The sequence below is a fragment of the Microchirus variegatus genome (assembly GCF_963457635.1).
Source record: "Microchirus variegatus genome assembly, chromosome: 6".
In the NCBI taxonomy this organism is placed as follows: domain Eukaryota; kingdom Metazoa; phylum Chordata; class Actinopteri; order Pleuronectiformes; family Soleidae; genus Microchirus; species Microchirus variegatus.
In genome coordinates this window covers 18,649,069-18,675,556 of record NC_139807.1, presented here as the reverse complement: position 1 = coordinate 18,675,556, position 26,488 = coordinate 18,649,069, and the positions used below count along the sequence as shown (strand labels likewise).

Sequence of the window (26,488 nt, the reverse complement as noted above, 5' to 3'; positions counted from 1 at the left end):
CCCTGTACCCACATCCACCCCACTCCTGCTCCACCCCATCCCCACTATCCAAACCTACCATTTCTGTTTCCAGTCCATCCAGCCATTTGTCCCTCCCACCTCACTCTGCTCTGGCTAGTCGACTCTGATCGTGTGCCAACACCAGGATGGGGGGGGCACAGCTGGTTCACCCGTGCGTTTCTCACCTTCCGCTGTGTAGAATCATCATTTGCAGCATCAATAAAAGCAGCACTTGGCAGAATGACAGGGGGATGCAGTTGGGGTGGGAAAGATATTTTATAATCACAGTCTTGCATAAAAAAAACAGTGTCAGCACATTCTATATTGCTCCTTAATATGTCACTATCACATCATGATATGCCTATAAACTCTCCCACTGACCTACGGTGTAATATTCTTGTGTATTTGTCAAAATCCTGCAAAATGAGTGATAGAGATGTTTTGCACCACACCAGTGTCTCTGACTATGATTAACATCCACAGGGTGATGCAGTAATATTGGTTGTGTTTTTCCAGCAGAATATTCACATCCCACAAGTGTGCCATTGAGTCCCAGCGCATGACATAAAAAGGTCAGTCCACTCCTCTCCTACGGGCCAGATGGTGAGCTCACTTGCTGGCACGCAGCGCCCGGCCCACCAGCATGAAAACCAACCCAGAGACGAGCTCCAGGGGCACGCCAGCCGCCGCCACCATGAACGACAGGCCGTAGAGCACAGAAACCTCAGCATCTGGACACGTCTCTCCTATCTCTTGCAGAATGTAACTCTTCACGTCCACCACCTCCATCCACAGCACGTAGAGCAGCAGCACAGACAGGAGCAGGCAGGCTGTGTGGGGTGAAGCAGACAAGAGAGTGTCAAAGAGACGATCACTGCCGTGAGTAACAGCAGAGGAATGCAGCTCCTACTCATCTCTACTGTTACCATGGTAGCGGTGTTTACACCTGCTGTTGTTATAGCGACAGTGCTGCTGCAGAGTGACATCTGCTGCTCACTGTATCTGCATTTGCTATGACAACTGTGAACAGCTGACAGCAGCAGTGACTGCAACACACGTTTGTGTCTGTGCGTTCACTTTCAGCTCTGGCAGTACAGCTGCGCGGCTGAGTCTGTGGTGACAAACTCGACTCGTGTACAAACAGTAACTGCATATGTTCGTATACCGGCAGCGATGAGGAAGGCTCCACCCAGCTTGTAGAGTTTGTGGCTGGAGAAGGGGACACCACAGACCAGGAGGAAGACTCCAGCCAGAGCCAAGACCAGGCCAAGGATTATCAGCACAGTCCAGAAACCCCTGAACACTGTGGGAAACACGATCAAGACCAGCATGAGAACGGTGCACCTTTCTATCTGTGTGAACTGGGAAGTCCACCCCACCTCGTGATAATGTCATTTGTGATGCATTGCAATGTGTTCAAGATATGGAGTGTTGATGTGGCTCCATGACATATGAATCTCCTGAGGTTTTGAACCAGCAGTTGAATACTGTAGTGCTGTATGTTATTACATTTTTGAGACAGATTCCAAAGTATTTATTTATGTATTATAGTTTAATTTGAGTACCATTTATGATGTACAGTGAGACTGCAGAGTGCAACAAGTGGAGGCCTCCTGCACTCACCCCCTCGTTTCCTATAAGTGCTTCAGGAAACTACGGTTTCCTTTACGTACCAGAGAGGATATAACACTCTTTCACATCTCTCTGCCATTTCCTCCTTCTTCTTTTCCATCATTTGAGGAGTATAAGCTCCCACTTTAAAGTGCAAAAACACATGCGTTGGCAGCAAAGGAAAGCGTCTTCCCAGAAAGCCAGGCCTTTCCTTGCCTTTAAAGTTTATTCAAACTTAGGCTAACAAAACATGGATACTTGTGGATAATATATTCAATTTCTGCCAATAAATTCTCCTCTATATGACACAGACTGGACCTTTAACACAGAGAATATCTTGTCCTCATTGTTTTTCATGACTTGTACTTTAGGATGGTTAGGATGTTTCTACACTTGCATTTCAGCTCTTTTAGATCGGCAATTGTAGCGTTTTTGTTTTATTAGAATTTTACTTAAGTTAAAAAGACACAGCAAGAATATATTAATGTTTGATATGAATATATTAAACAATAAATCAATATGAAATGAACAGAAAATATGTATTATTTATGTCTGTTATTTCAGTCACTGGCTAAACACATTTTCTTCTAGTATAATGTCTAATATTGTGTCTTACCTGCTGTTGTGTCATAACTAGGATCAGGAACCTGTCCGAGTGCGACCGGCAGAGGGAAGAGGTAACCATGGATACACAACTTGGACTGTGGCTGGTTCGCTACAGTGTAATAACAAAAATATTATTTGAAGGTTCAAAACCTTAAAAAATAACAATGTGGTTCAAGAAATGACTGCATGCAGCAAAGAAAATACAAACAAAAAAGTAGTTTATGCAGAGAAACAGCCCAGAACCTGTAGTAAAAGCCAACATACAGTATTCTCTTTGCTCTCCTTCTGTACGTGTTCTGTTAAAAAAACAAATTATAGACAGTTTTCCTTCCTGCACATGTCAAGCAGTCCACACTGCTGAGCACAAGACATGCAACCACATTGGAAAGGCTCCAGCAAAAAGCCATTTCTGGCTTTCTTAGTAAGTTTTCTACTCACTGAAGAGAGTGGCGAGAACTGCGTGTGTAGCCGGCTCCACCTGAAACACACAGCGCCTGAAGAAACCCTCGTGGTGGACGGTGAGGGTCTTTGGGGGAACGGTGACGGTCATCACTTCTGACAGGATCTAAAGAGGAGAGGGAGATTATGGACAGAGACACACACACACACACACACACACATCCTGAGATGAATGAACTTTAATTTGTCAGTGTGTGCCTGCGTTGGCTGCTCTGTGTGAGTCTGTATGTTAGTGTGCGCCATGGCATCAAACGTGGTTCTGATTATGGCTTTCTGTTCTGTGAGGTTTTCAAGGGGAACTTATGAACCACGCATGAGTGATACTCTCCACTCGCTTGTCAAAAAATATGATTGATGGCACCAAATAACACACAGCAACCTTAATCATCCTCTTCTATTGGAAATGAAAGACTTTGTTGTTCACAGAGGGTTTCGCTTTTATAAATACATGCCCTAATTTGCATGATGTGAACTTTCTCACGCATGTGGCATGGAAGAATAAAGTGAGGGGACACATTAAAGGGCCAGTGCAGTGATTTCATACATGACCATCAGGTGACTGGGAAGTCCTGCTCATCCAGGAAAAACAGTTGCATCATTCGTGGCTTGGGAGGAGCAAGGTCAAGTCTGAAGAAATAACCATGGTGATGTCATCAGGGTTGTTTTGGCATGAGAGACTCCATACAAATATATTCTCACTTTTTCAACCTTAAAGATGTTCTCTGTTGAATCCTGATGAATTTAATTATCCTCTATGCAACATTTTAATTTATTCCACAGAAATAACCCAATTCACTCAAATTATTTTACACTAGTTCCCCAAATTTTCTATATGGGAACCCACTTTTCAAAGAAAGGTAAACTATTGTGATCCAAATCACCCAAAGAGTGAATTTGAGCATAATTTATGGCCATTTCTGAAACCCATTTTAAATTGATAAACAACCAGTCATTTAAATACTATAATGTTGGGGAAAAAAATCCCCACATTTTTTGGGGGCCTCAAAATAAATCTCTTGCGACCCATTTGTGGGTCCTGGTCCAGGCTTTGGGTATCACTGTATTAGTCAACAAAATCTGTATAAATAATAGCAAATAAATAAACCACCCTGTCCCCTCACACTCAACATGAATAAATGTATGTCTTTATGCTTATTGTGTTATTTTATGAGTATGAATGTTTGTATGTGTGTATATCGTTTACCTTTTAATTTAGATTACTACCACCGCTGCGACTACTATTACTGCTACTACTAGTATTACTTCTACTATTATTAGTACTACTACTACTAATAGTAATAATAATAATAATAATAATAATAATAACAATAATAATAATACAATTTGTTTACATTTTGGGATTGACTTCATTAAAATGTGTTTATGCAAAAACCTCTGTTGCAAAACTGGGAACATGGAGTTCCCTGGAATGGACGGTTAATTTATTGACTTCTAAGAGTCAGTGTGTGGAGTTTGACTCCGACTATAAATCATCAACGACTCAGACTAAAAGTCAGGATGTGTTAGTCTTTGTTCTATTCATTTTGTCATTCTAAGTCACTTCACTACAGCTTTAAATATCCTGAGTGGCAGAACATGCCGTGCCGTCCTTTGTGGTTTTAACATGAGCTGCTTCACTGTTAAAAATAATTTACTGCTGTGACTATTATTATAATAAGCATTTGTTCAGTTGGACATTGATAGATGATTCTTGTAGCCAGCAGCCACGTTTACATGTGTGTGTATGTGTGTGATTACTGTATGTTTTTGTGCAGTGCATATGAGGGATTCTGTGCACACAGGTGTCTGTCATACCTCAGTCCCATTGGCATCTCTTTCGCCTGTCAGGGTTGTTTGCGTCGGCCATGTATATGGTCCACAGTTGTCAGTGGCCACCAGCCAGTAGTCTGTACCAAAGGCCAAAAAAAAAAGCAGGGTCCCCACTGCCCCGAAAAGCCCCCCAGCTAAGGCTGCTGCTCCCACCCTCATGACTGCAGCCAAAAACCTCCTTTACTGTCTCACCAGCTTTCAGCCCTCAGGTTAGTGACTCGTCTGTCCCTCGCTGGTGTCCACTGGGCAGCCGTCTGTCCAGTCCCAAAGAAAACAGTGTGTGCTCTGCAGCCACTCCCTGGGAGCTGTGAGGGGGGAACGAGACTCTGAGGGGGTCAGAATAGGGGTGGGTGGGTGCATGCGTGTGTGGACGGGCTATTTTAGGAAGACTGTCCTTGTCAAATTACCACTGGGTGTGCTGTGCATTTATAAAGGAGGGGCAGGGCTGCGTGTGTGTGTGTGTTACAATGTGGACAGCTATCGACATTTATGACTGCAAGGTATTTCTAAGATGGGTGCAACTCTTGAAGAGCCACTTTGAAATTAAATTAGACTGGAGACGCAAATGACCTCCGGACCTCTGTAGCAGAGCCGATGACGAGGTGAAACATGGAACTGAGGGAACTTTATTGTTGCTGGAAAAACACTCAAAATGATGAGGCTGAAGGGTGAATTATTTAACCCATTAATTGGAGGACATCCATGACATTGCCTGTTACGTATCACTTCATGCAGCCATTTTGAAACAGCTGAACACACACGTTGTTGTTTTACATTTTCTTTTCCCCCTCTTGTTCTTTCTCACAGTCTGTCCTTGTTGCTGCTTCTCGTTCTCAAAAACAAAGTTGTTTTCTCTGGGATCTGCCCAAGAATACTGGATGTTGTGGAGCGATCTGATCAGCTCTGGCAGCTGATTTTGGATCCCCTCGTCCAGGCTGAGCCGAGGCTGCTGGGACTAATGAGTCCTGGAGGATGGGCCTCAGGCTTATGGAGCATACTGGCGAGTGAGGAGAGGATAAAGAGTTTCAAGGGCCTCAAAGTCAAGAGAGAGTGGGTCAAAGGCACAGTGGAAGTCTGAGAAAAAGAACCAATCTGATGATGTTTTAATAGTCTGTGTTACATTATATTAACTACAGTATTGAAAACAAGTCATTCAGAAAAAAAAGTAAAACGGTGTATGGATTTAACCTCAGAATTTTGAGTATGAATTGTATATGTTGTGCAATCCATTTTCCAGCAATTGTCCAGTTTTGCATAATTATTTAATCATTTATTTATAATTATTATATATATACAGGTTTAGTCCAGAGGTTTTGGAAATGGATGTATTGAAGTTTGTTTTCTTTTAGTAAATGAATGCACTATTTGTTTGCACTTGTGTGAGATCTGCTGAGTCCTGCTCTCACTGTCTATAATCACTGTCATGAAAAAAACAGTAAACACAGCCACAGACTTAATTTAAAATTAAGCACACAAAAAAACACATTCATTAAAACTGACCAATACTGAGTCTCATTTAAAGAAGAAAAGTAATATTGTTTATTTTCAACTGCCTGATAAATTAAATATTTTCTGTTCTCATTCTTCTGTTTCAAGAAAAATGGATGCTAGAATGAGCTTGGAGCTCAACCTGTATCAGGAAACAATAACAGGTACGTTTTGTTGACTTGCTCAAACATCAAACCTATCACATTTATATGCAGAATAAATTAGTTTCTAGTCGACTGTGGGCAGAAAATCTTACATATGGTATTTGCTGCCATCTACTGGTGTTTTCAGGCCCCATGTTTAAGGACATTCTAAACTAAAAGTAGACCAAACAAAGGAGACCAACTTGTCTTCCCGGTATTGATGTCCCTCCCGAGTACCACATCCTCTATATACCAGCCATCAGTCGCTCAAAGAGCTAAAAAGAGAGAGCAACACATTATTAACACACACATGTGTATTAATAATGTACATGCAGTTAGCTGTGATCATCATAGATGGGTCTTCCTTTCTTCCTTACATCCAGTAACTCTACCACAGGCTTAGTGGTAATTCTCTGGAAACCAGCTACAACCATCCATCCATCCGTTATCTACCGCTTTATCCTCCGCCGGAGGGGTGCTGTGCTCTCAGCTGACATAGGGTGATAGGCGGGGTAGTACCCTGGACAGTTCACCAGTCCATCACAGGGCCACATATCAAGATAAACAACCATTCACTCACACTCTCACATCTATGGTCAATTTAGAGTGACCAATTCACCCAATCCCCAAATCTGCATCACACACACACACAGGGAGAACATGCAAACTCCATGCAGAAAGGCCCTTGTTCCAACCAGGACTCAACAGATACAACCAATCATATACAAAACATTTCTTTAAATCATTAATCCTGGAGCTGTTTCTTTCATCCACGTTCACATGTGATGTTATTATCCCACCTGCACAAAGACAGTGAAGAAAATGACCACAATGTCTACACTCTTAGAAATAAGGGTTCCAAAAGTGTTCTTCTGCAAGGGCTGAGGTTCTACCATTTGCTTCTGAAAAACCCTTTCCAGAAGAAAGGGTTTTTCAAGGGTTCTTGGTAACACTAATGGTTCCAGTAAGAACCATTTTGATCCAGAGAACCCTTTAAAACCCCTTTCCTGAATAAAGAGTTTTTAAAAGGGTTCTTGTGAGGTTCCAGGTGGAAGCTTTATAAAAGGTCCTACCTGGAAACAATAAAGGGTTCTCCTATGAGGACAAGCCGAAGAACCTGATATGGTTCTACTTAGCACTTTTATTTCTGAGAGTGTATTTGTGATGAAGATTCATTTCTCAATGAAAAAGACTGAGGAGAAACAGGCCACCATAGGCCATGATGGACTGATATCTGTCACAGTGCTCCTCTGTAGCTTGCTCACCACTGCAGTCAGCAACAGAACACCTCACTATTGAGACAATGGGAAATACTGTATGTTAAATCCCCTGTTTTCACAGCTTGTTTATTTTAAAAAATGCAGAGAAAAACTTACTGGAATTATTTAAAATACAGGAAAAAAAATTTAATTAAGGTACCTAAGTGGCCAACCATATGCAGAGGAGCAATGTGAAGCAGACACATGGAATTCCTGTATGGTGGACACACCCAGAAAGATGAAGATAATATTTTCACTGTGCTGCTCCACATCTTCAGCAAGTACTGGATGCTGGTGTTGCTGCACTCAAACATGTGCAAATCAAATTAAACCAGGTTGTGTTACAGTTAAAGCTAATACTCAGCAGCAGTCACGCCATGATTCCAGAGAGGTGAGGCATCACTGAGGTTAGGTCTTCCTCTACTCCTGGAAAGAGTGAGGCAATGACCTCGGCTCTGGAAGTGAAACATGAAGCGAGCATCACCAACAGGCCAAGACCCACCACCACAACCACCCTGCATCCACCCAGTATCACCCTGTTGAGGAAGGACTCAAAGAGCTTGTAGAGTACCTTATATGTGGAGGAGAAGTGCATGATTGTTTTCACACATACTGTACTTATATGCACCGTCTCTCTCCTCACCACAGTGAGAGCATCATAGACTCTCCAAACTCTAAGACACGGAGCTGTTCGTTAACATGCATCTCACAGGGTGAACAGCGGTGATCAGAGAGCCAAAGAACAGGCAATAAAGCAACGTGATATCTCTCAGAGAATTCTGGGTCAGCACACACACACACACACACACACACACACACACACACACACACACACACACACACATACACAGAGACAGCCCAATGTCCTGCACGTTCCATAAAGTTCTCAGGACTGCATACCTGCAATTATGTAAGTCAGAAGTTTTATGATACAGTGTGCAAAATAACATCCAGTAAAGACATGTCCTCTATATCTGCATTAATTCCTGATTTGTGTCACTTGGTGGCAGCAAGCTGTGAACATAATAGCACAACATTAGTAAATGTGACTTTTTCTTTGGCAGCAGTGTATTATCACCTTATGTAGTAAATGTTGTACAGCTGATGAAAACTTAATTGATGTTACATTTGTTGAGGAGAAAATGTGAGAAAGGTTCCCTGTCAAAAGCAAAACTATGTGTGATGTGTTTCGTTTGTTTGTGTTTTTTTATTATTAAAAATTAAACCCTGACTTGGTACCAACGAGAGGATGTTCCAAGGTTTTCAAAAAACAGCCTCCCTGGCAGGAAGTAACCTGCTTCCAGGATGATTGGTGGGAGCAGAAAGAGGAAGAAAGAATTTGCAGTGAGAAGGACAACATATATCACACTTCCCATGAGGAGGCCAACCTAGATGGTGACAGCTTTCTGGGACAACAGCAGGGACACAACCAGATCAGTGGAAACCTGTGGGACACACACACACACACACACACACACTGGTTTGAGCTGCTATTGTTCTTAAAACACTCCACTGACGACCTTATCCCTAACCCTGGCCATCTATCTACAAAGCAAGTTGCATCTGTGTGCCTGTCTGTCTGTCTGTCTGTGTGCCTGTGACAGGCTTATCTCGCTGACCGTTAGTCAGATCGCCCTAAGACTTTGGATATGGGTTGAGCACGGATAGCTTTACATTTCAAATATACAAATAAATATTCAGAAAGTAAGTTAGACGTGTACTGAGTATAGTATAACAAAGAGTAGTGATTGAATAGTTAAGGTTCATTTGATTAAGATCCCAACCCTGAAAGTACATCACACTCTGTCACACTTTGTCATACTGTAACACTCTATCTACATCTTAACTTCAACTAGACTTAACTAAAATGAAACCATCTTCATTTGTAATTCAAAGTTGCTTTCTCATGTAAGAGTAAATCTCAAAGGGAGCCTGCACATGGTGATAGTCCAAGCTGAAATACCACAGAGGCCAGAGCCACAGACAGGTCACCATCACTGCTGCTGAAGTGCAGTGAGATTAGCTGTTGGTGAGGCCGAGGGAGGTCAGAGGTCAAGGCCAAGTCAGCCAGGAGGAGAGAGTCCACAGAAGTGTAGCCATCCTGTGGCCATGGATCACCAGAGAGAGAGACTCCAACACAACACACATTTGTGTACTTGCAGTATTAGTGAAGATACATGGACAAATTGTCTTAAGCATCACACCTTAACATCAACTCTTTACCTAAATCAAATTCGAACCTGAATGTTAAACCAGTTCTTAACCCATAAACAACACATTTAGAGGTGCATTATGTAATAAATCTAAATTAACTGGTCATAAAATCCTCCTAATATGTCACAGAGACTCAGGAATAATGTTCATATAACAAACTGAACTCACCAAAAACAACAGTACAGCCAAAACATTTGCATTAAAAAAAATATTTTGCAGACCGCAAATCATGTTTATGTTTTCAAAATCATGTTTTGGCATGTGGCGCCACCTCTACCAAACATTGCAGCCAGTAGAGTCTCAGCTGCCGAGCAACCACGGGTTGACAGTTAAGTCAGAAAACGAAACCTAAAAGACCTCTGTATTTTGAATTTGAATGTAGTAACTGTTTTTGGCCACATTCTTACATATGGCACCTTTAAGTAAGTATGTAAAGAAAGTACTTTTCACTTTTCGCAGAAATAATTCACAGAGTAAAAACAGGCTGGCAGGTGGGTTTTACTACAATGTGTTTAATCTTCTTATGTCTGTGCTTGTAGCTGTGAGTGTTGTATCTGCTGTGTATTATGTACCTTACCTTTTTGACTGTCTGAAAAACAGGGTCTCAAGCTGCTCTTTGAAAGACTCCACAGAAAGAAAGTGTGCAGATACAGTAGCTTGCCTTACTCATTCCATAGTCTGGGGGCCACAGCTTGAAAGGCTCGATCCCCTCTCATTTTGAAGCGGGTGTGGGGAATGACCAAGCATTAGTTGATGATCTGAGTGAACGTGTGGGATTTTACACTTGCAGCAGATCAGAAATGTAACCAGATTTAATAGAAAGTGAGGACCAGTCAGAATGTCCTGATTTTCCCAAAATGTCTGCACTTTCTAGGGTTTTATTTGGCAGCAACTCAGTGTATGAAGGCATGTAGACATGGACAAGATGACCTGCTCAAATAAGCTTCTGAATGGTGAAGAAAAGTGATTTCAGTGATGCTGAATGTAGCGTGGTTAGTGCCAGACATGCTGGTCTGTGTATTTCAGAAACCCCTGATCTTGGATTTTCGAGTTTACAGAGAATGGTAAAAAAAAAGAGAAAATATCCAGTGATCAGATGGTGCTGCTGCCTCTTCACAGTAATCGATGTCAAATAAAGTGGTTGGTGAATGTGCAGTAGGCATGTTGAATTTTATTTTTTATTTTTCTCTTTACTAGTCACTTTTCTCCTGTTTTAAAAGCAGCTACAGGACAGTTACAGCTACACAAGTTTTGCCTGCAGTCATATTTCAAGACAACTGTTTGAGTTTGTCTTTTGTTTTTATTTAATGATAAATGATTCATGAACCGATAAACAACAGTTGAAATCTTACCAAAAAAAATTAACCAGATTATTCACACAGTTTCCTGAAGCAACACGTGACTCTCAGATAACCACAGGATTTAGTTTTAATTATTTTGAAATCAGACATGAAAAGCAGCAATGACACAATTCTGAATATTATTTGTATACTTTAACACTGAACATGGATTTTTACCTCCATGTTTGTTAGTGTGGCTCTCTGTCGTCGCAGGACTTTGAGGAACAACAGGGGCGGATAAAGTAAAATTAACAAAACGTATTTCCCCTTCAGTGTCTCAGTGAGCTATTGACACAGTATTATTGTATTACAATATTGCATGTAGACTTCAGATGACCAGGAGTCTGGGCCTATATCATCATAATGCTGTGCATTAAAGAAAAAAATATATATGTACATCAAACAATGTTAAATGTGATTTAACATTGTTCTTAAGTTGCATTTCACAGTAAAGTCAAATATATAGTATAATTCACATTAATAAGTGTCATCAGGTTGGCTGCAGTTGCTCCTCTGGTGCTAACTTGAGCTTTAGCTCATGTAACATCAAAGTTGAATTGTTGTATTTAATATAAAAAGACTCAACCACTTTTTCTATTTCCTGGTTGGTCAACAGTGGCACAGAGGTCCACGCTCTACATTTACAAGGCCTCTCCAGGGTGACAACATTAGATAAAAGTATACTGTTTTATTACCTTAACAGGCCTTCATTGTATACTGACAGATAAAATACAGTAAATCCTCATGGATAACTGGACATTTCAGTGTATTGTAGTACAAGAAAATCAACAGCAGGTGGCACATGGGAGCTGCTAAAGTGTAAGCATCAGTTTATCACTAAAGTAAACAAATTATGTAAATACAAACAAAAACGAAACAAAACTTGCTGTCATTGACTGAATTGGTCTAATCTCCCATGGTTAAACCTGGGGGTGAAAAACAAAAGCAAAAGCAGAAAGAGTATGGAACACTATTACATGTAGTTTCTGTTCAAATGAGTGTGGTCATTCTCTGAAATCCTCAGCACAGGCGAGCTGAAGTTAGATGAGCAGGGAATGTTCTGGGTGCTCAGGCAACTGGTTTTCTTAGCGTTGCCTCCACCTGATACTTTCACCAGACTGGCCTCCAGTGAGTCCGGTCCCTGCGTCAGCCTGCTGGGCTGCGGTGGCGGCACAAGACCGTGCAGGAGGCTGTTTCCCAGGTCAGAGTTGCATCGAGCCAAATTGTCAGTCATGTGCTGCAGGTAAACCTCCTCCACCTGTTTCTCCAGCAGCCCGTTCAGTACCGAGTTTGACATGGGCTCCAACCCAGACCCAGGCAGATCCAGACTCATGTTAGCACTCCTCCCCACAACCAGATAACCCTGGTCTGATGTGGATGAAACAGGTTCCCCTAGTAGCTCTTGGGAAACCTCCCACTCTGGTTGGAAGTAATCTTCAGGGACAGGACACACCAAACTGTGCTGAGTAGCAGTGGCTCTCAGTGGATATTGTGCGATGCGGCCTGAGTCGGCCACCTGTAGGTCTGGATACTGTTCCAGGAGACTACAGTCGTCAATGCAAACTGTTATGTCAGGATCCACGGTGAGGACAGGTGAACACCCAGGGATTGTGAGGCCTACAGGGCCTCGATGCACTGCTCTCAGTCCCTGGTCTTGGGTGGAGTCTAATGACCTGGGACCTGGTTACAAAAAAATAACCAGGTCAGTTTGTGTGATGAAGTAGAATAAGAAAAATGTTATCATGACAGCTAATAGCATTGATGTAGCTTAACACACAGCATACAATGCAATCTCAAACACTGGGTATATGTGGTGTGATATGATTAATGATATAATGCTATATGATACAGGAAGAGAATAAAAAAGGAAGCCAGAGAACAATGCATTTATACATGAAACCAGTTATGTTATAACAAGTAACAAGGCTTTTTTACCTGCTTCAGCTGAATGTAACCGTAGGTCTGAAGAGTCGGAGTCGGGGTGAGAACAGTTGAAAGCATCTGTACAACGAGTGTCTTTCTTCGTTTTGTGTTGTTTGGAAGCAGAGGCAAACTTCCTCTCCTCCCTGTAAAGCAGCACTCGGAGAAAACCTTCGGCCAGCATGACACAGACAGACTCCGCTCTTCTCTAACGTCTTGCTTTTGCTTTCTTCTGGTTTTCAGTCTTGAATGTTCGTGGAACAGTGCGTGCGATGTAGCATATGTGCGTGTGTAATGTGTTTCACTTCTGCAACTGAGAAGTGGCCCCTACACCACATGCTTACATACTTCCTTTATCTGCAACTGAAAATCACCATTGCACACAAGCTGAGGAAAGTGAAATAAAGTAATTAAAACATGAATGAAACAAAACAACAATGTAGAGATAATTGAAATATAAATAAATCCCCTTTGATTGTTGTAGTTTTATACTTAGATTATATGTACAAATGCACTGTACTGGTATAAACTAAGAACTTATGTAGTGCATAAAGTTGGGCCTCATCTTAGTGAATGTAAGTTTATTAAAAGTTTAAGATCAGATGAACATTTATTAATTCCCTTTGGTGAGAATTCAGATTTACACGACAGCACAAATGAAATGAAAGATGAAAATGAGAATAGAAACAAGAACAGAAACAAAATATATGCAAAATGGCGACAGAATGATAAGGGAAATATTCAAGGAAAGTTCTGCTCTAGCAACTTTATTCATGTTTTGTTGTGAAATCCTAATGAGTTTAAAGTATTTTAAACCATAACATGAAAAGGGAATAAATCTCCCTGATGTGGAACAACTGTCATGCGTGCATCTGAAGGTGAATACCCAAGAACACCTGTTTCAAGAAGATTCAGTGTAAATAACTGTGTAGAGAACAGGCACATCCTGGAAACTTCAACCCAGCTATTGTTGATTTTAAAAAAAAGAATGATTTTGTTACGACAAAAACGACAAAGTTTGAAGACAGTCATGCTTGTAGTTTTATTTCAGATTTATTTTCAGGAAGGTATCAGCTATATAAAACAGGGATATACAAAACAAAGTGAAACAGGATGCCAACATAAAAAAAAAAAAACATCACCTTTTCAACTCATCTAAGCTGCAAAAAGGCTAATAATTAACAAAAAACGTTTGGCAGGTTATTATCTTTTTTAAACATACATCAGCTTGTAGAAAAAAGTCTGCTATTAAAACAGCATTAAGACAATATAAAGTAAATTAAAAAAAACACAGAGAATGGGATTGTATTAGTTAATTCCTACTGAAGGTGCTACAGATTTGGTGACAACATGATTTAAGAGCACACGATCTGATTCACTGAACAGGTAAGACTTAAATAGACCCATCGTGTCGACATAAAGGATGATAATACCATGGATGACGTGGTGTTTTGGACTAAGAATGAATCTGTGTTACAATTTTCACGGTGTGCAAACTTTCTTTTGTCTCGTGATGTGCTCCCAAACAGGAAGCTACACATTAATAACACTCGTGGTTGATTGCCATACCATTAGGCCCAAAGGCTTAGCAGGCTGAGGTTAGTGGAGGAAGCAGAGCTGTTAAAGATACCCATGATGCTCTGGTGTAGTACCTCCTTTGACTACAGCTGACAAGGCACAGCTGAGCACAAATAACAAAACAAAACATTCTGAAATAAAAACCATCAACATATTTATAAGCTAGGTGAAACGTTGCTTCTTTTTTTCCCTTGGATCTTTTCCAGGTCAGTTCTGGGTCCAGGTCCAAGCCTGAGCTTTCAGGCAGAAACAATGTAAAGCTGCTACTGCTGTGCTTTCTTTGCGAGAGCCTCTGCCTCCTGGAGAAAGATGGGAAAACAGAAGACAAGGGTGTTTTATATTAAAATGGAGGATATTGCTTTTTTATTCCCTGCCCCTGCTTCAAGGAAAACCCCCTCGTTTCTATAGTAACAGGGCACACCTCTCTGCAGTTCCTGCTGTGGCAGACAGGAGGTGCCAGTGTGCAGGAGAGGCCTGCTTAGGTGTTATATTATCATGAACAGATGTACTGTATTATGCAATATGTGTGTTTCCTGCGTAGAAACCTACCCTGAGGATAAATATATATTCAGGCCCATAAGCTGGTTTTACAGGAAATATGTTTATTTCTTTTTGGAATGTGGTTCAATGAAAGGACAGATATCAGCATGTGTTTGTGTGTGTAAGCTTACCTTAGAGCCTGGGGGAGCGGTCAGACCCAGAAATGCATACACGGCATTGTCCTCTCTGGCATCAAAGAAGGCCTCATAGTCCTAAGGAGGAAGAATAAGACATGGGGTTACATGTAGTTTGATGAAATCAAAAAAGTGCAACCTCTGGAATGACTGTGTGAAACAGAGTTTGGAGCAACAAATGCCACAAGTGTATGAGAAGCAGTCACGGTCGTGTTGTTTGTGCAAGAACAGGCCTCCGCAGTCATTCTGTTGGGAGGGTATTCTCTTTTTAGAATTTAAACCAGTGTAAACAAACGAGCACATTCAGCCATTCTATCTCTCTTTTCTCAATCGCTCAGTCCTTTGTTTCCCTCCCTTTTCCCCCCCCACACACACATAGCAGTGCACACACAAACAGAAGGACACTGCAGTGACGAGTGTCCTGGGAAATGATGTTCTCTTTGTCTGTGACATTCAATACAGCCCATCCTTCATGTGCAACTTCACTTCCATACATCCATTAGCCACACACAGCATGAAGCCACAGCGCTCATGGCAAAGAGCCTCATGTCTGTCTAATGGGAGGAACACAGGGGTGATAACCAGTATGCTGAGCCTTTTTCACCATCAAATCTCTGGGTATATTGGTCGTTCTGCCCTGTGGTGTTTTTTTCACCTCAGTGTAAAATGTGATGTTGAAGAGTAGCAGAAAACAAAATGAGTCAAACACCAAGAGGTGGAGCACTCAAGACTCGAGACGTGACTTGATTTGGGGTCATATTATAGTTTATTACTCCAAGTTAAACTAGTTACCTGGTGTCCTAATGAACATGATTTGGTCAAAATACCATAGGGATGAAGCACCACAGCAGTTCAATCACCCTGCCAAAACAGCCCTGTTCAGAACGCTCTGTTTAGTAGTATCTCTTTAGGTCCATCTTAAGTCCACCTTAAAAAAAAGTAAAACGAAACTCAAGGCACAAGCATTGACATCAGCCACAGAGGCTTCTGGGAGCTAACAGTAGTTTGCATTTGGAAAAGTGATCATTTACAGGCTCTAGCAGGCACATTGCCGTAATATATAATATATATATATATGTATCCACTGGACAGATAAATCCTCTGAGGCTGGAAGTTTGTGTAGGACTCTGTGCTGCACTATGGAGCCAAGAATAGAACGTGAAACTTGCTTGATTCTTGCAAGAATTACTTGCTTCAGACTTGAAGGTTGAGACTGGAGACTGTGTGGGACTTCCTCTCATCTCTGCCAACAACACAATGATCAGTCACCAGATGTCTTTTTATTTTGGTCCCTCCTTCAAACTCAACAGCATGTGGAAGTTTTTAAGTTGCAAATTGAATAAAGTTAGATGAAATGAAGAAATGATGAGCGATGTCGCAAGTTGTAAAAAGTACATTTATTTCATGGCTCACGGCTAAAAGCCAGAAGACGAACGAATGCCTTAGGATTGCCAAATTTGCACTGCTGCCAAAAAGTGAAGCCAGAAGAAGTATATAATTAATAAAAAAAAAACATTGTAGACCGTTTTAACTAGTGGGTTTTTGACCAGTGGGAATGGGATATTCATAGTCAGGTGGCTGACACACTGCCTATTCTTTTGCAACTTTCTGGATAGGAAAAAAAACTTGTGAGGCATAAAACAGAGATGTCAAACTGGTGGCCCGTGGTCCACATGCGGCCCCCCAACCGATTACATGGAGCCTTAATATTATGTTATAATGAAAACATCCAAATAGCAAAGTCCTCTTAGTTGAGGCGCAGCTGACAGCGAGGTGGTATAATATTTTTGTAAAATTAAAAATAAGAAATTTTACTGTAGTTATTGCATTATTAAGTGCATTACATTCAACATTTAATTACATATATGAGCTAGTTTGGTGTTTTAATAACAGTTGTCCACATTATTATAATATATATAATTTTAGATGTATGTTCTTTGTTTTGATATTATTTTTCTTTTATTGTGAAATATACATCATTCCATATCAAAACAAGAACTTTTACTTTGAGATCGTATGCTGGAAGTACAGTCGCTATCAGTGGTTTGCAGAGTAGTGTTCGACAAGAGAACCCTGCTGAATGAGAGCTTTTGTTTGTATGGTATACTGCGAGGGCTAAACTCATAAATGTGATATTATTGGCTGGTGCCTGTGCTGGAACATTTGCATAACGTGTTATGATTGGCTGGCACTCAAAGTAGAACATTTCTCAACTTCTGCTCCGCGCACATGAACGGACCAACAATGCAATTTGGCAGCGCTTCATCCACTTTGAATACGCTCCATTCAAAGTGGATGAAAAGCATTTCTGCTAACACCTCTGCTACGTCCATGTCAGTCCCTCTTTTAGCAAAGAACTCATGGAAAAACGGCATAGAATGTGCAGCCAAATGCCGAGTTGTGCGACAGACACCTGTGTTTTGGACAGGGTCAACAGGAGGAAGTGGGATATTTTATTGCTAGATGTTTCAGGACTGCGCTTAAAAGGATTACTGTGTTGACATAAAATGATATTATTTTCAGATACAGTAAGCACACTTATTTAAGCAGATTGCTAGATGAGAAGATCAATACCTGCCCATTATATATGAAGCTTAAACCAGTGATCTTATCTTATCCTCACACTGTCCAAAGGTACAGATCAAATCAGATAAACAGGACTTCTAAACCTAAATCATTCTAATTTCCAGTCTTTAGGCTAAGCTATGCTAACTAGCATCATGTCTACTAGATACAAAACGAATGAACCAGTAATTTTTGCTCACACTCCAATTAGTGATCGTGAATTTGTCCTCTGCATTTAACCCATGCTTTTTACACACCAGTAGTGAACACAAAACCTGGACACAGGAGCCGTATGCGGCACTTATTGGGCCCAAGGAGCAATGGGGGGTTGCGTGCCTTGCTCAGGGGCACACCAGCCCTTGGCCCACCCTGGGATTGTATCTGCGAGCTTCCGGTTATGGGACAAATTCTTTAATGGCACTAATCTTTCCATTCAAATCCATTCATCTGCTGTTTTGAAGCTGAGATAATTATGATTTCATTTAATTTAATAATTTCGAAAAAGGTAAAGCCATAATTTATATTAATAATAATAATAATAATAATAATTAAACCTTTTAGCTCTGTTTACACCTCCACCACCTATCCTCTCAGTTTGCAGTTTTTCTGTTTGGTCACTGTTAAAGAAGCTTAAATGTGCTAGCGTTGTTCTTCATTATGAGACAAACAGTTTAATCTAGTGCTACAATAATCCATGCAGCTTTTGGTCAAAAAAAGCAGAAGCAGCATCCAAAACCTGCCATGCATGATGTGTGTGCATGAGAACATGTGATCAGTCAGAGTAATGTAATATAATGAACAGCCAGACAACAGTCTGAGAGTTTCTCACCCCGCAGTATTTGCTTTCATTAAATATCTGTGGGGGCAGAGGGTTGCCCGTCGCCGGCTTGGACTCTTCAGGAATATTCTCTCTCATCCACATCCTGTTGGCTATATCGGCCGCGATGTCGCACTCCTCAAACTCAATCTTATTGGCTAAGAAGAAGGTTACGACATCCTGCTGTTGCTTTTTGATCTGCATGCGGGGAGACAGAAAAAGGAAGTCGTCAGTTTGACAGCTGTAGGAGGGAACATTCGGGCGATTCTTCTCAGGACGTGATCGTAGTAAGGACACTACACAGAGCGCAGACTGCTCTGTTACTAAGTTACCACACAGAGGGTGAACTTAGGACAGAGTATGGTTTACCTGTATGAAAAATGCCAGGGAACAAGGAAGACAAGGGAAGTGTATATTACTGGTTGGAATACTATTTATGCCTTTATTACCCTTTTATCTACTGTCTTCTCAATTTTGTTACTGGAGTTACTGGATGACTATTTTTTAATATAATTTTGAAACAATTAAGTGAGCATTGTTATGTTATAAAAAGTCACTGCCTTTGTCAGGATCTGATATTTTCATGTGGATGTGTATGGCATGGGCAATACTAAAAAAAAAAAAAGAAGAAGAAGACAATGTGAAATGTGTGTTTGACTGTGTCATTCCTGCTTCTGTCGTTATCTAAGAAGGATGTGCATGTGTGATTCTGTGTATGAAGCAGTGGACCAATGAGCTCTCCATGGGGGTGTTTCAAAGGAGAGGATGGCCCTACAAGGCCAGACGGAAACAAGAGCTCCTCTGAGAGTCCAGAGGAGGTAACTGGTCAAACACGAGCCAAATAAGGCCTGCTGCATGGAGACACACTCATGCTGCCTCGGTTCCACACGCACACACACACTTGAGATGAAAATAAAAACATAATAAAAATTTTAAAAAAATCATAATACATGTATAGTTGTTATTCTTGTCTTCCTGTAAGCTTTACAGTGCTCAGAGCAGACAGGTGGATTATTTAAGGGCTGAAACAACACAACACTGTGGCATGGAAATGAGGGAGTTGCCAAGATTGGCAGTTTAACCGTGGCACGATTATTTAATGCCAGTTACACTCCCAGGGCCAAAGTCCTAAATACCAGCTTTCTTCCCACCTGCTTGGAACAAAGCAGCCAAATGGAACAAGACAACCTATTCTCCAGTGGAAGGATCTGATCGGCACAAACTTCTCCTCAAACGTCGTGTTTGCATCATAAGTTTCATGACTAACGTGACAAATTAAACATGACAAGCTTTACAGTTTATTCTCTTGGCTCCTTTACTTTGGCCTGGATTGTACTGTTGCCAAGTTAACTTCATTTGTGAGGCAAACTGACCACAGGCCATCTGCCTCTAACTGTAACTGCACAGCGAGAGTTCTCAGCTTGGTCCTTTCAGACTTCCGTGTAGATCTCAGTTGTCATTACTATCTTTTGTTTTTAACAGAGGAAACCAAACTGTTACTGGCTTTTGGGAGCCAAGATATATAACTACTATTCTCCTGATTCCTTTGTTTAACAGTGTAGAAATCTGCCTAATGAGTCCTCAATTCAAACAAGACAGAGAGCAGAACAAGACAGGTGTGCTGGAGTCAAGTCTGCCGACATGAAACTTGTATTCTGGCAGCACTTGTATTCTGATTTACATAACCTGTTGCTTACTTATGCAAATGGTTCACCGAGTTTGACAATATGCAAAAGTCGGTAAACAGTGTGTTTTTGTGTGACATAGACAGGATTTGGGTGTGAAGTCTCAGTGTTTGCAATCAGGCTGTGGCTGTCGATCCACTACTTCTACTTCTACACTATCCGAGCAACTATTGTGTGGAGTATGATGACATTTTGTAGAAACATTCAAAATACCCAGAGGGTTCAACCCAATTTTGGTGACTGAGATTGAACACCACCACATATCTGCTACCAAACCCTTTATTCAGATGACATACCCCCAATAATGTTGATGTTCCCTGACGTTTCCTATAATGTCACTATGAGTATTTTGACTTAGATTCATGTTATAGAAATGTGTGTCCAACTCAAGATGAATTACAATAAAATTGGTGATCAACATTGTTGTCTTGATAACACTTCTTTCATGTGTTTTCCACGATACCGATATCACTCCAATACAGTATTACACCTTTTTTAAAGAACTTAAGACAGTTGTACTACATAGTTATAACCAGCCATATCAAAACAACACTTCAGCTGAGTTTGCGGCCGTCATTGATGGTGGCAGAAAACTCTCTTTATAGCTTGTTGCCTGTCTTAACTTTTTTCTCATATATGACACAGTCATTTTATCCAATATCAGACCAATACCAGCATTGTGTCATTGCTCATCCCTAGCGATCTCTGTACTACTTCTCTGGTGCCATCATCAGATCAAACTAGTTTAATCCTTTGGATTATGTCTTGTTTGTGTTTTGAAACAATTAGCAAAGCGCTAAACTGAGTGTAAAGCATAAGATTTTAACCTGCATGTCGCTTCTGTAAATTGAACAAATATTGAAAGGATTATTAAATTCAACTAATGAGACATCTGGTGTAACAATAAATTCACATTTAAACACCACATCAATCATCTCACCTGCACATTATGTCAAAAGTTTAGCGCTTTTTTACAGGAAAAAAAACCCTGCCTTGCTTTAACCTGCAGAAAAATGTAGCAGAATAAACTTTTAGAGTTCATTTACTGATGTTCATTTACTTGATGCATTTGCTGATAACTACAACTGTAAGCCAGTCAAACTTTATCATATCACCATGTTGCTGACTGGGTGTCTCTCACAAAGTGGCAAACTAACCACTGGAATCTGTTTATTATTACAGCTCTGTAATTACCTTCATATATTTCTTCATTGTTATTTAGCGACTCTGTTCCTCTTTCAACACGATTTAATAACTTCTTTGATCCTTCAGGTTCCTCATAATTAAACATGCCATAAGATCAGTTCCCTTGTTTCATTTGGTAATTTTGGTCATTGACTCAACCACTAATTAATTAAAAGCCTACAATTGTTTTAAGTGACACTGTTTTTTTTGGTTTGTATGATGAGGGTCTCCCTCTGGTGATTCCCAATTTTAAATAAATGTTAGATCAAATTAAATCACATCACACAGCTGCCAGTCACAGTTTACTAAACTGATTTCAAATATTTCCCCTTGGATTTAGGACACAATGCACCAGAGAAACACCTTATGATATCAAATTTATCAGCGACGACCTGAAGCTCTGCTTTTGTTATCACATTCCCAGGACGGTGAACGTGCACACCCATGGAAGAACATGTTCACGAGTGCATTTTTATTCCTGCAGGAACATGATCTGCACAGCTTCAGTGTCAGATTCATTAAATTACTGTTTTTTCCCTCTTGACTGTTTTTAACAGCAGTCTGTGGATAGTAGTGATTTATTGTTGCCCTGATTGTTATTATTGACGGACAAGAACCTGTATAAGCCACAGCAGTAACCCTGGCATTTACACTATGTGTTGTTTGGCTTATGTTCCACACCCTAATTGTCCCCATCGACAGCATCATCATTATTATCATTTAGGAATGTGACACTGAGATCAGTTTGAGAACTGATCAGTCCCAGAAACATCTGCCAGACAATGGTAGACACTGATTAGATTGTGTATCAATGACGCAGGCTCAGATCAATAATGGAGTCTGATTACAGCTGAGGTTGGTTCATTTTCACTCACATGATTGAAGAATATTTAAACTGAATTTGCTTCATAGTGACTCTAAGACAAAATTACATCTCTAGTCCCCAAGGATCAGAATCCAATCCAGTCTGTGTGCACCAAAGGAAACATGACTCAGACTTGACCCTGTGTGTTTGTGAGGGATAACAGTTTTGTCTTGATCCGTTTGAAGTTTGATTTCATTTATAAACAGTCATATACTGACGTTTTAGGAGGAGCAGCACTCTCCACCCAATCCCGTGCTTAATCGGCATCGGAGCATCATTATAAAACAGCCTTGCACTGCTGCTCCGGCTGAGTTCCCTCACTGCTGCCTAGACGTGAATCAACAGGAAAAGGCCAAAAACCTGACCTGTTATAAAAACCAGATGCCTACCAACCAACGCCAGCCTGGATTATAGACCATAACATACTGTGGAACCAACACAATCTCACCACAGTGATCAGTTAGTGCAGTTTCAGTTGGCCATGTGTGTGGTCTCACGTTTACCCATGTTGTGGGGACCTCAGTCACATTAGGATGACTGTTTTTCCTTATGGGGACAAAAGAAGTACCTGTGTGATGTGAAGTCAATGTTGGAGTTAGTCTTGGGAAAATAAACGTATGACCAAGTAAAGTCATCTGAGGTAACGGAGACACAAGTGTATGTATTTCTGTCACAGCTTTTCAGGTTTATATAAAGACGTGTGTATACGGTATGACCTCATCTTTTACGAGCCCATTGGTGGTCACACTAGAAGTGTCTCCGGAGAATCAGCAGTGAGTCAAAACACCATTTCTTCAGGTGACTCAACCTCTCTGCTTCTCATGACTGGGTGGAAATACCATGATGTCAGCACTCATTGACTCTGCATGGATAACACTGTGCACATTGGACTAACAGGGGTCAGAGATCAGGAGAGTGCAAAGCTACCAATCGATGCTTTGCTGACACTTGCTGTTGGTGTTTGAGGTGTCACTAACGTGTAAAGCTGCATTTTTGAAAATGAACGCTATATTATAAGACATTCATAATACTTTCCTCTAAATCAGGGGTTCTCAAAGTTCTGATACCTGAGGGCCAATTTAGGAACCCAACATTGGACTGGGGGCCGCCAAAAGAAAAAAAACAAAAAAAAAACTGAAAGAAATCCCATTTGTAATAATTTTAATGACCAGATTGCAGTTCTACAGTTAAGTGTTAAGTAATATAAGCGTTAATATAATGTAATTTAAGCGTTAATATAATAACGCTTTATAATTTACAGGGTAATTACCCAGTATTTTGGCCATTGTTCTTACCTTCTAATTACAGGTTAATACCAAGTAACACATTTCTGTTACCATATATTTACTGGGTAAATAGCTAGTAATTGGGGGCTGTAGCTACCTGCTTATTACCAGCTTATAACCCAATAATACACTAAAATTCACCATATAGAAACCAGGTAAATACCCAATATTTTTGTTTACACTTATTGGTCTGTATCCAGTAATGTCCAAAAAATATTTAACAAGCTTAGTCGCTCCTGGATTAAAACTATCAAATGTAATTAATTGTGGGCCGCCAGAAATGTTTCTGCGGGCTGCCATTGGCCCCCAGGCCGCACTTTGAGAACCAATGATCTAAATGCTACAGCTTTAAAGATCCACAAAGATAACATTTACTCAAAATAAAAAATAAAATCAGAACAAAAACACGGGAATCAAATGGTGTCATCAGGCTGGATAAAGCTGACTGCTGCAGCCTGTGAGACATCCCTCACCTCAGGTTAATGTTACACTCTGTCCCTCCATGACCTGCATTTCCTGACTCGGTTTTAACCGTTTGCTACTCAGATTCTTCTTTGTCTCCTTGCCTTGGCTGTTGCTCAATTCACATATTTAACTAGGGTGATTGATAAAGCCACAGCAGACACTGGTGTATGGTGGAATGCTAACCACACTGTTGAAACTACGAGGCTCGGTGAAGGCAGAGTTTCCACATGCACTTAAAAGCCACTGCACTCAAATCTGCAAAACTCATTCTCACAGCACAATGAGGTGACATTTTAAATTAAACACTGTGCAAATCACACACAGTTAGTCATATAAACTTGACTATGTGAAAGCACATCACATATTTAAATGAACTTAAAGAAATGAGTTAGAATAGCCGCGGGGCGGATCAAGATAAAACAAAAATAACCCCCAGAAGAGAGATAATAATGCAGGTCTTTCTAAGAAGCATTAAGGAGCACATAACGTTGTCCACTCCCTTTGCCAGACTCCACTATAGACACAGATCGATGAGAGGCAGTGCATTTACCCAGACAGGCTCCAGCACAGTGATGGCATCACCGGCTCTAAACTCTAGCTCCTCTGACTTTAGAGGAAGCTCTCGTCCTGTGAGACTGATGCTGCTGCTACTGCTGTTACTGCTGCGTCTCTGTCAATGACATTTGCTAAACAAGGCAATTAAGTAACTCAACTGAGAGGATGTTCAGTGTTTGATGATTTCCTCTGTGTGTGAGCTGCTTGATGTGGGTGAATAGTTAGTTCTAAAGGTGATTTACACAACAGGGTGTGACAGTTAATCCAATTTCAGTGACTTATTTACAAGAACAAGTGTGGGGTTATTAAGATTATTAATACGGCTGTAATTTATTAGTTCTTTCCATCACAATTACGCAACTTTCTAACAAAAAACTATGACTAAGACAGTCCTACAATGCTCCACGGCTCAAAGGATGCCAAAACTATGCAAAAGCAGTACACAGATATGATTAGCCTGCAAACACTACACAGCAAAGCCAGAGTTTGAGGTTTAGTGGACCTTTGGCTGTGGTACAGCAATCCAGACCTCCAGCAAGTCCTAAACAGTGGCTCTGTGCTGCAGCTGCATTTCTGAAAGAGGACTCAGGGGAGTTGCATGACCATCAATTCTCTAAAAGCAACTGGCAAAAAAAACTGAACTAGTCAGTCCTGCAGACTCAGAGTCAGATCACAGCCCTATCAAACATCTGTTCCGGTGTCAGGTGACAGGGTGGGGAATTTAAAGTATGTATTGATTTTTACCACATGTCTTTCCTGTTTTCAGACCAAGTGTCCAACAAACACACTTAACTGTCACTCCAGGAAGCAGCGGTAACTTCCTCCCTGAGTCTGCCTCTGTGACAAAGTTTTTAAATAGGAGGAGGAAAAAAAAGGAGTGGCAAGGCAAATACTTTTGAGAGCCTCCATCTGTGTGTCCGAAGAGTTGAGGAGGGGAGCAAAGCTGCATGCTCACTGATGAGTCAGTCCACTCCAGACTGAGAGGATGACAGCAGACTGGACATCAGCATACTGAGCCCAACAAAAGTTCAGCTGAAATTCACCACACACTATATTACACACAGACAACAATGTCGTTATCGTGCTCTGGTCTCTTACCGAAGTGGATCCGGAGGACGATGCTATGTACACTTTGATCACCATGTTCAATCTCTTGATGCTGATCACACGAGCAGCTGCTCCTGCTTGCAGACAATTCACAGGCGGGTTGAGACAAATAAAGAGCAGCGGCAGCAGCAGCAACAATGACAAACTTCCCCCGGCTTGGAAACGGCTGTGTGTGTGTGTGTGTGTGTGTGTGTGTGTGTGTCTGCTGAAGGCAGCGCAGACTGTGTGCGTAAAAGATCCGCTTCTCTGCTTTGGCTGGATGGAGCTTGGCATTCCTCCTCTGCCTCCCCGCCCCTTTCGAGTCTCCCTCCCTCAGTTTGTGTGTGTGTGTGTCACACACACAGTCGCACGTACACACACACACACACACACACACACACACACACACACACACACACAGAGAGAGAGAATGAGAGAATCATGATGGCAACAATAGTGACGGTCTGATTTTTTGCACCGACTCCTTTGTCTGTGATCCAAACAGGCCTCGGTTACATTATGTTGTCATCTCGTGCACACTGCTGCTGCTGCTGCAGGTCCAGTGACACTGCGTGTGTGCTGGGTTCACGGTGAACAGGGTGTTTAAAAAACACAAGAATCAGCCATGATTTGTGCACACTTCTCTGGCTGCTTTTGTGTAACAGCACAGCCTGCGGAAAGCGCCGTCTATTTCCCTCTCTCGCTCTCCAGCAGCCGCGTCCATTACACGGGCTCCGTGGGCCCCCTGCAGGCGTCTGGAGCAGGCGACGCAAAAAAAAAACCTTCTTCTTCCCCCGTAACGCATTTAGGAAAGACGACTGACAAACAAAAAAAAATGTGTGTCGGAGACGGGGAGT

At 41.2% G+C, this 26,488-nt stretch overlaps 2 protein-coding genes across 2 annotated transcripts; both read right to left on the bottom strand.

Moving 5' to 3' along the window:
• Positions 1–263: 263 nt before the first annotated feature.
• LOC310928429 (transmembrane protein 182-like) lies at positions 264–4,801 on the bottom strand. Its single transcript, XM_083890967.1, has 5 exons — positions 4,492–4,801; positions 2,656–2,782; positions 2,228–2,326; positions 1,166–1,303; positions 264–830 (listed from the first exon to the last, which is right to left on the bottom strand). The coding sequence occupies exons 1-5, from the start codon at positions 4,663–4,665 to the stop codon at positions 610–612; spliced, it is 759 nt and encodes a 252-aa protein (XP_083747093.1). The 5' UTR covers positions 4,666–4,801; the 3' UTR covers positions 264–609.
• A 9,135-nt stretch (positions 4,802–13,936) lies between these two features.
• Positions 13,937–25,851, bottom strand: sh3bgrl (SH3 domain binding glutamate-rich protein like). Its single transcript, XM_083891218.1, has 4 exons — positions 25,644–25,851; positions 18,517–18,702; positions 15,120–15,200; positions 13,937–14,747 (listed from the first exon to the last, which is right to left on the bottom strand). The coding sequence occupies exons 1-4, from the start codon at positions 25,686–25,688 to the stop codon at positions 14,712–14,714; spliced, it is 348 nt and encodes a 115-aa protein (XP_083747344.1). The 5' UTR covers positions 25,689–25,851; the 3' UTR covers positions 13,937–14,711.
• Positions 25,852–26,488: the final 637 nt, after the last annotated feature.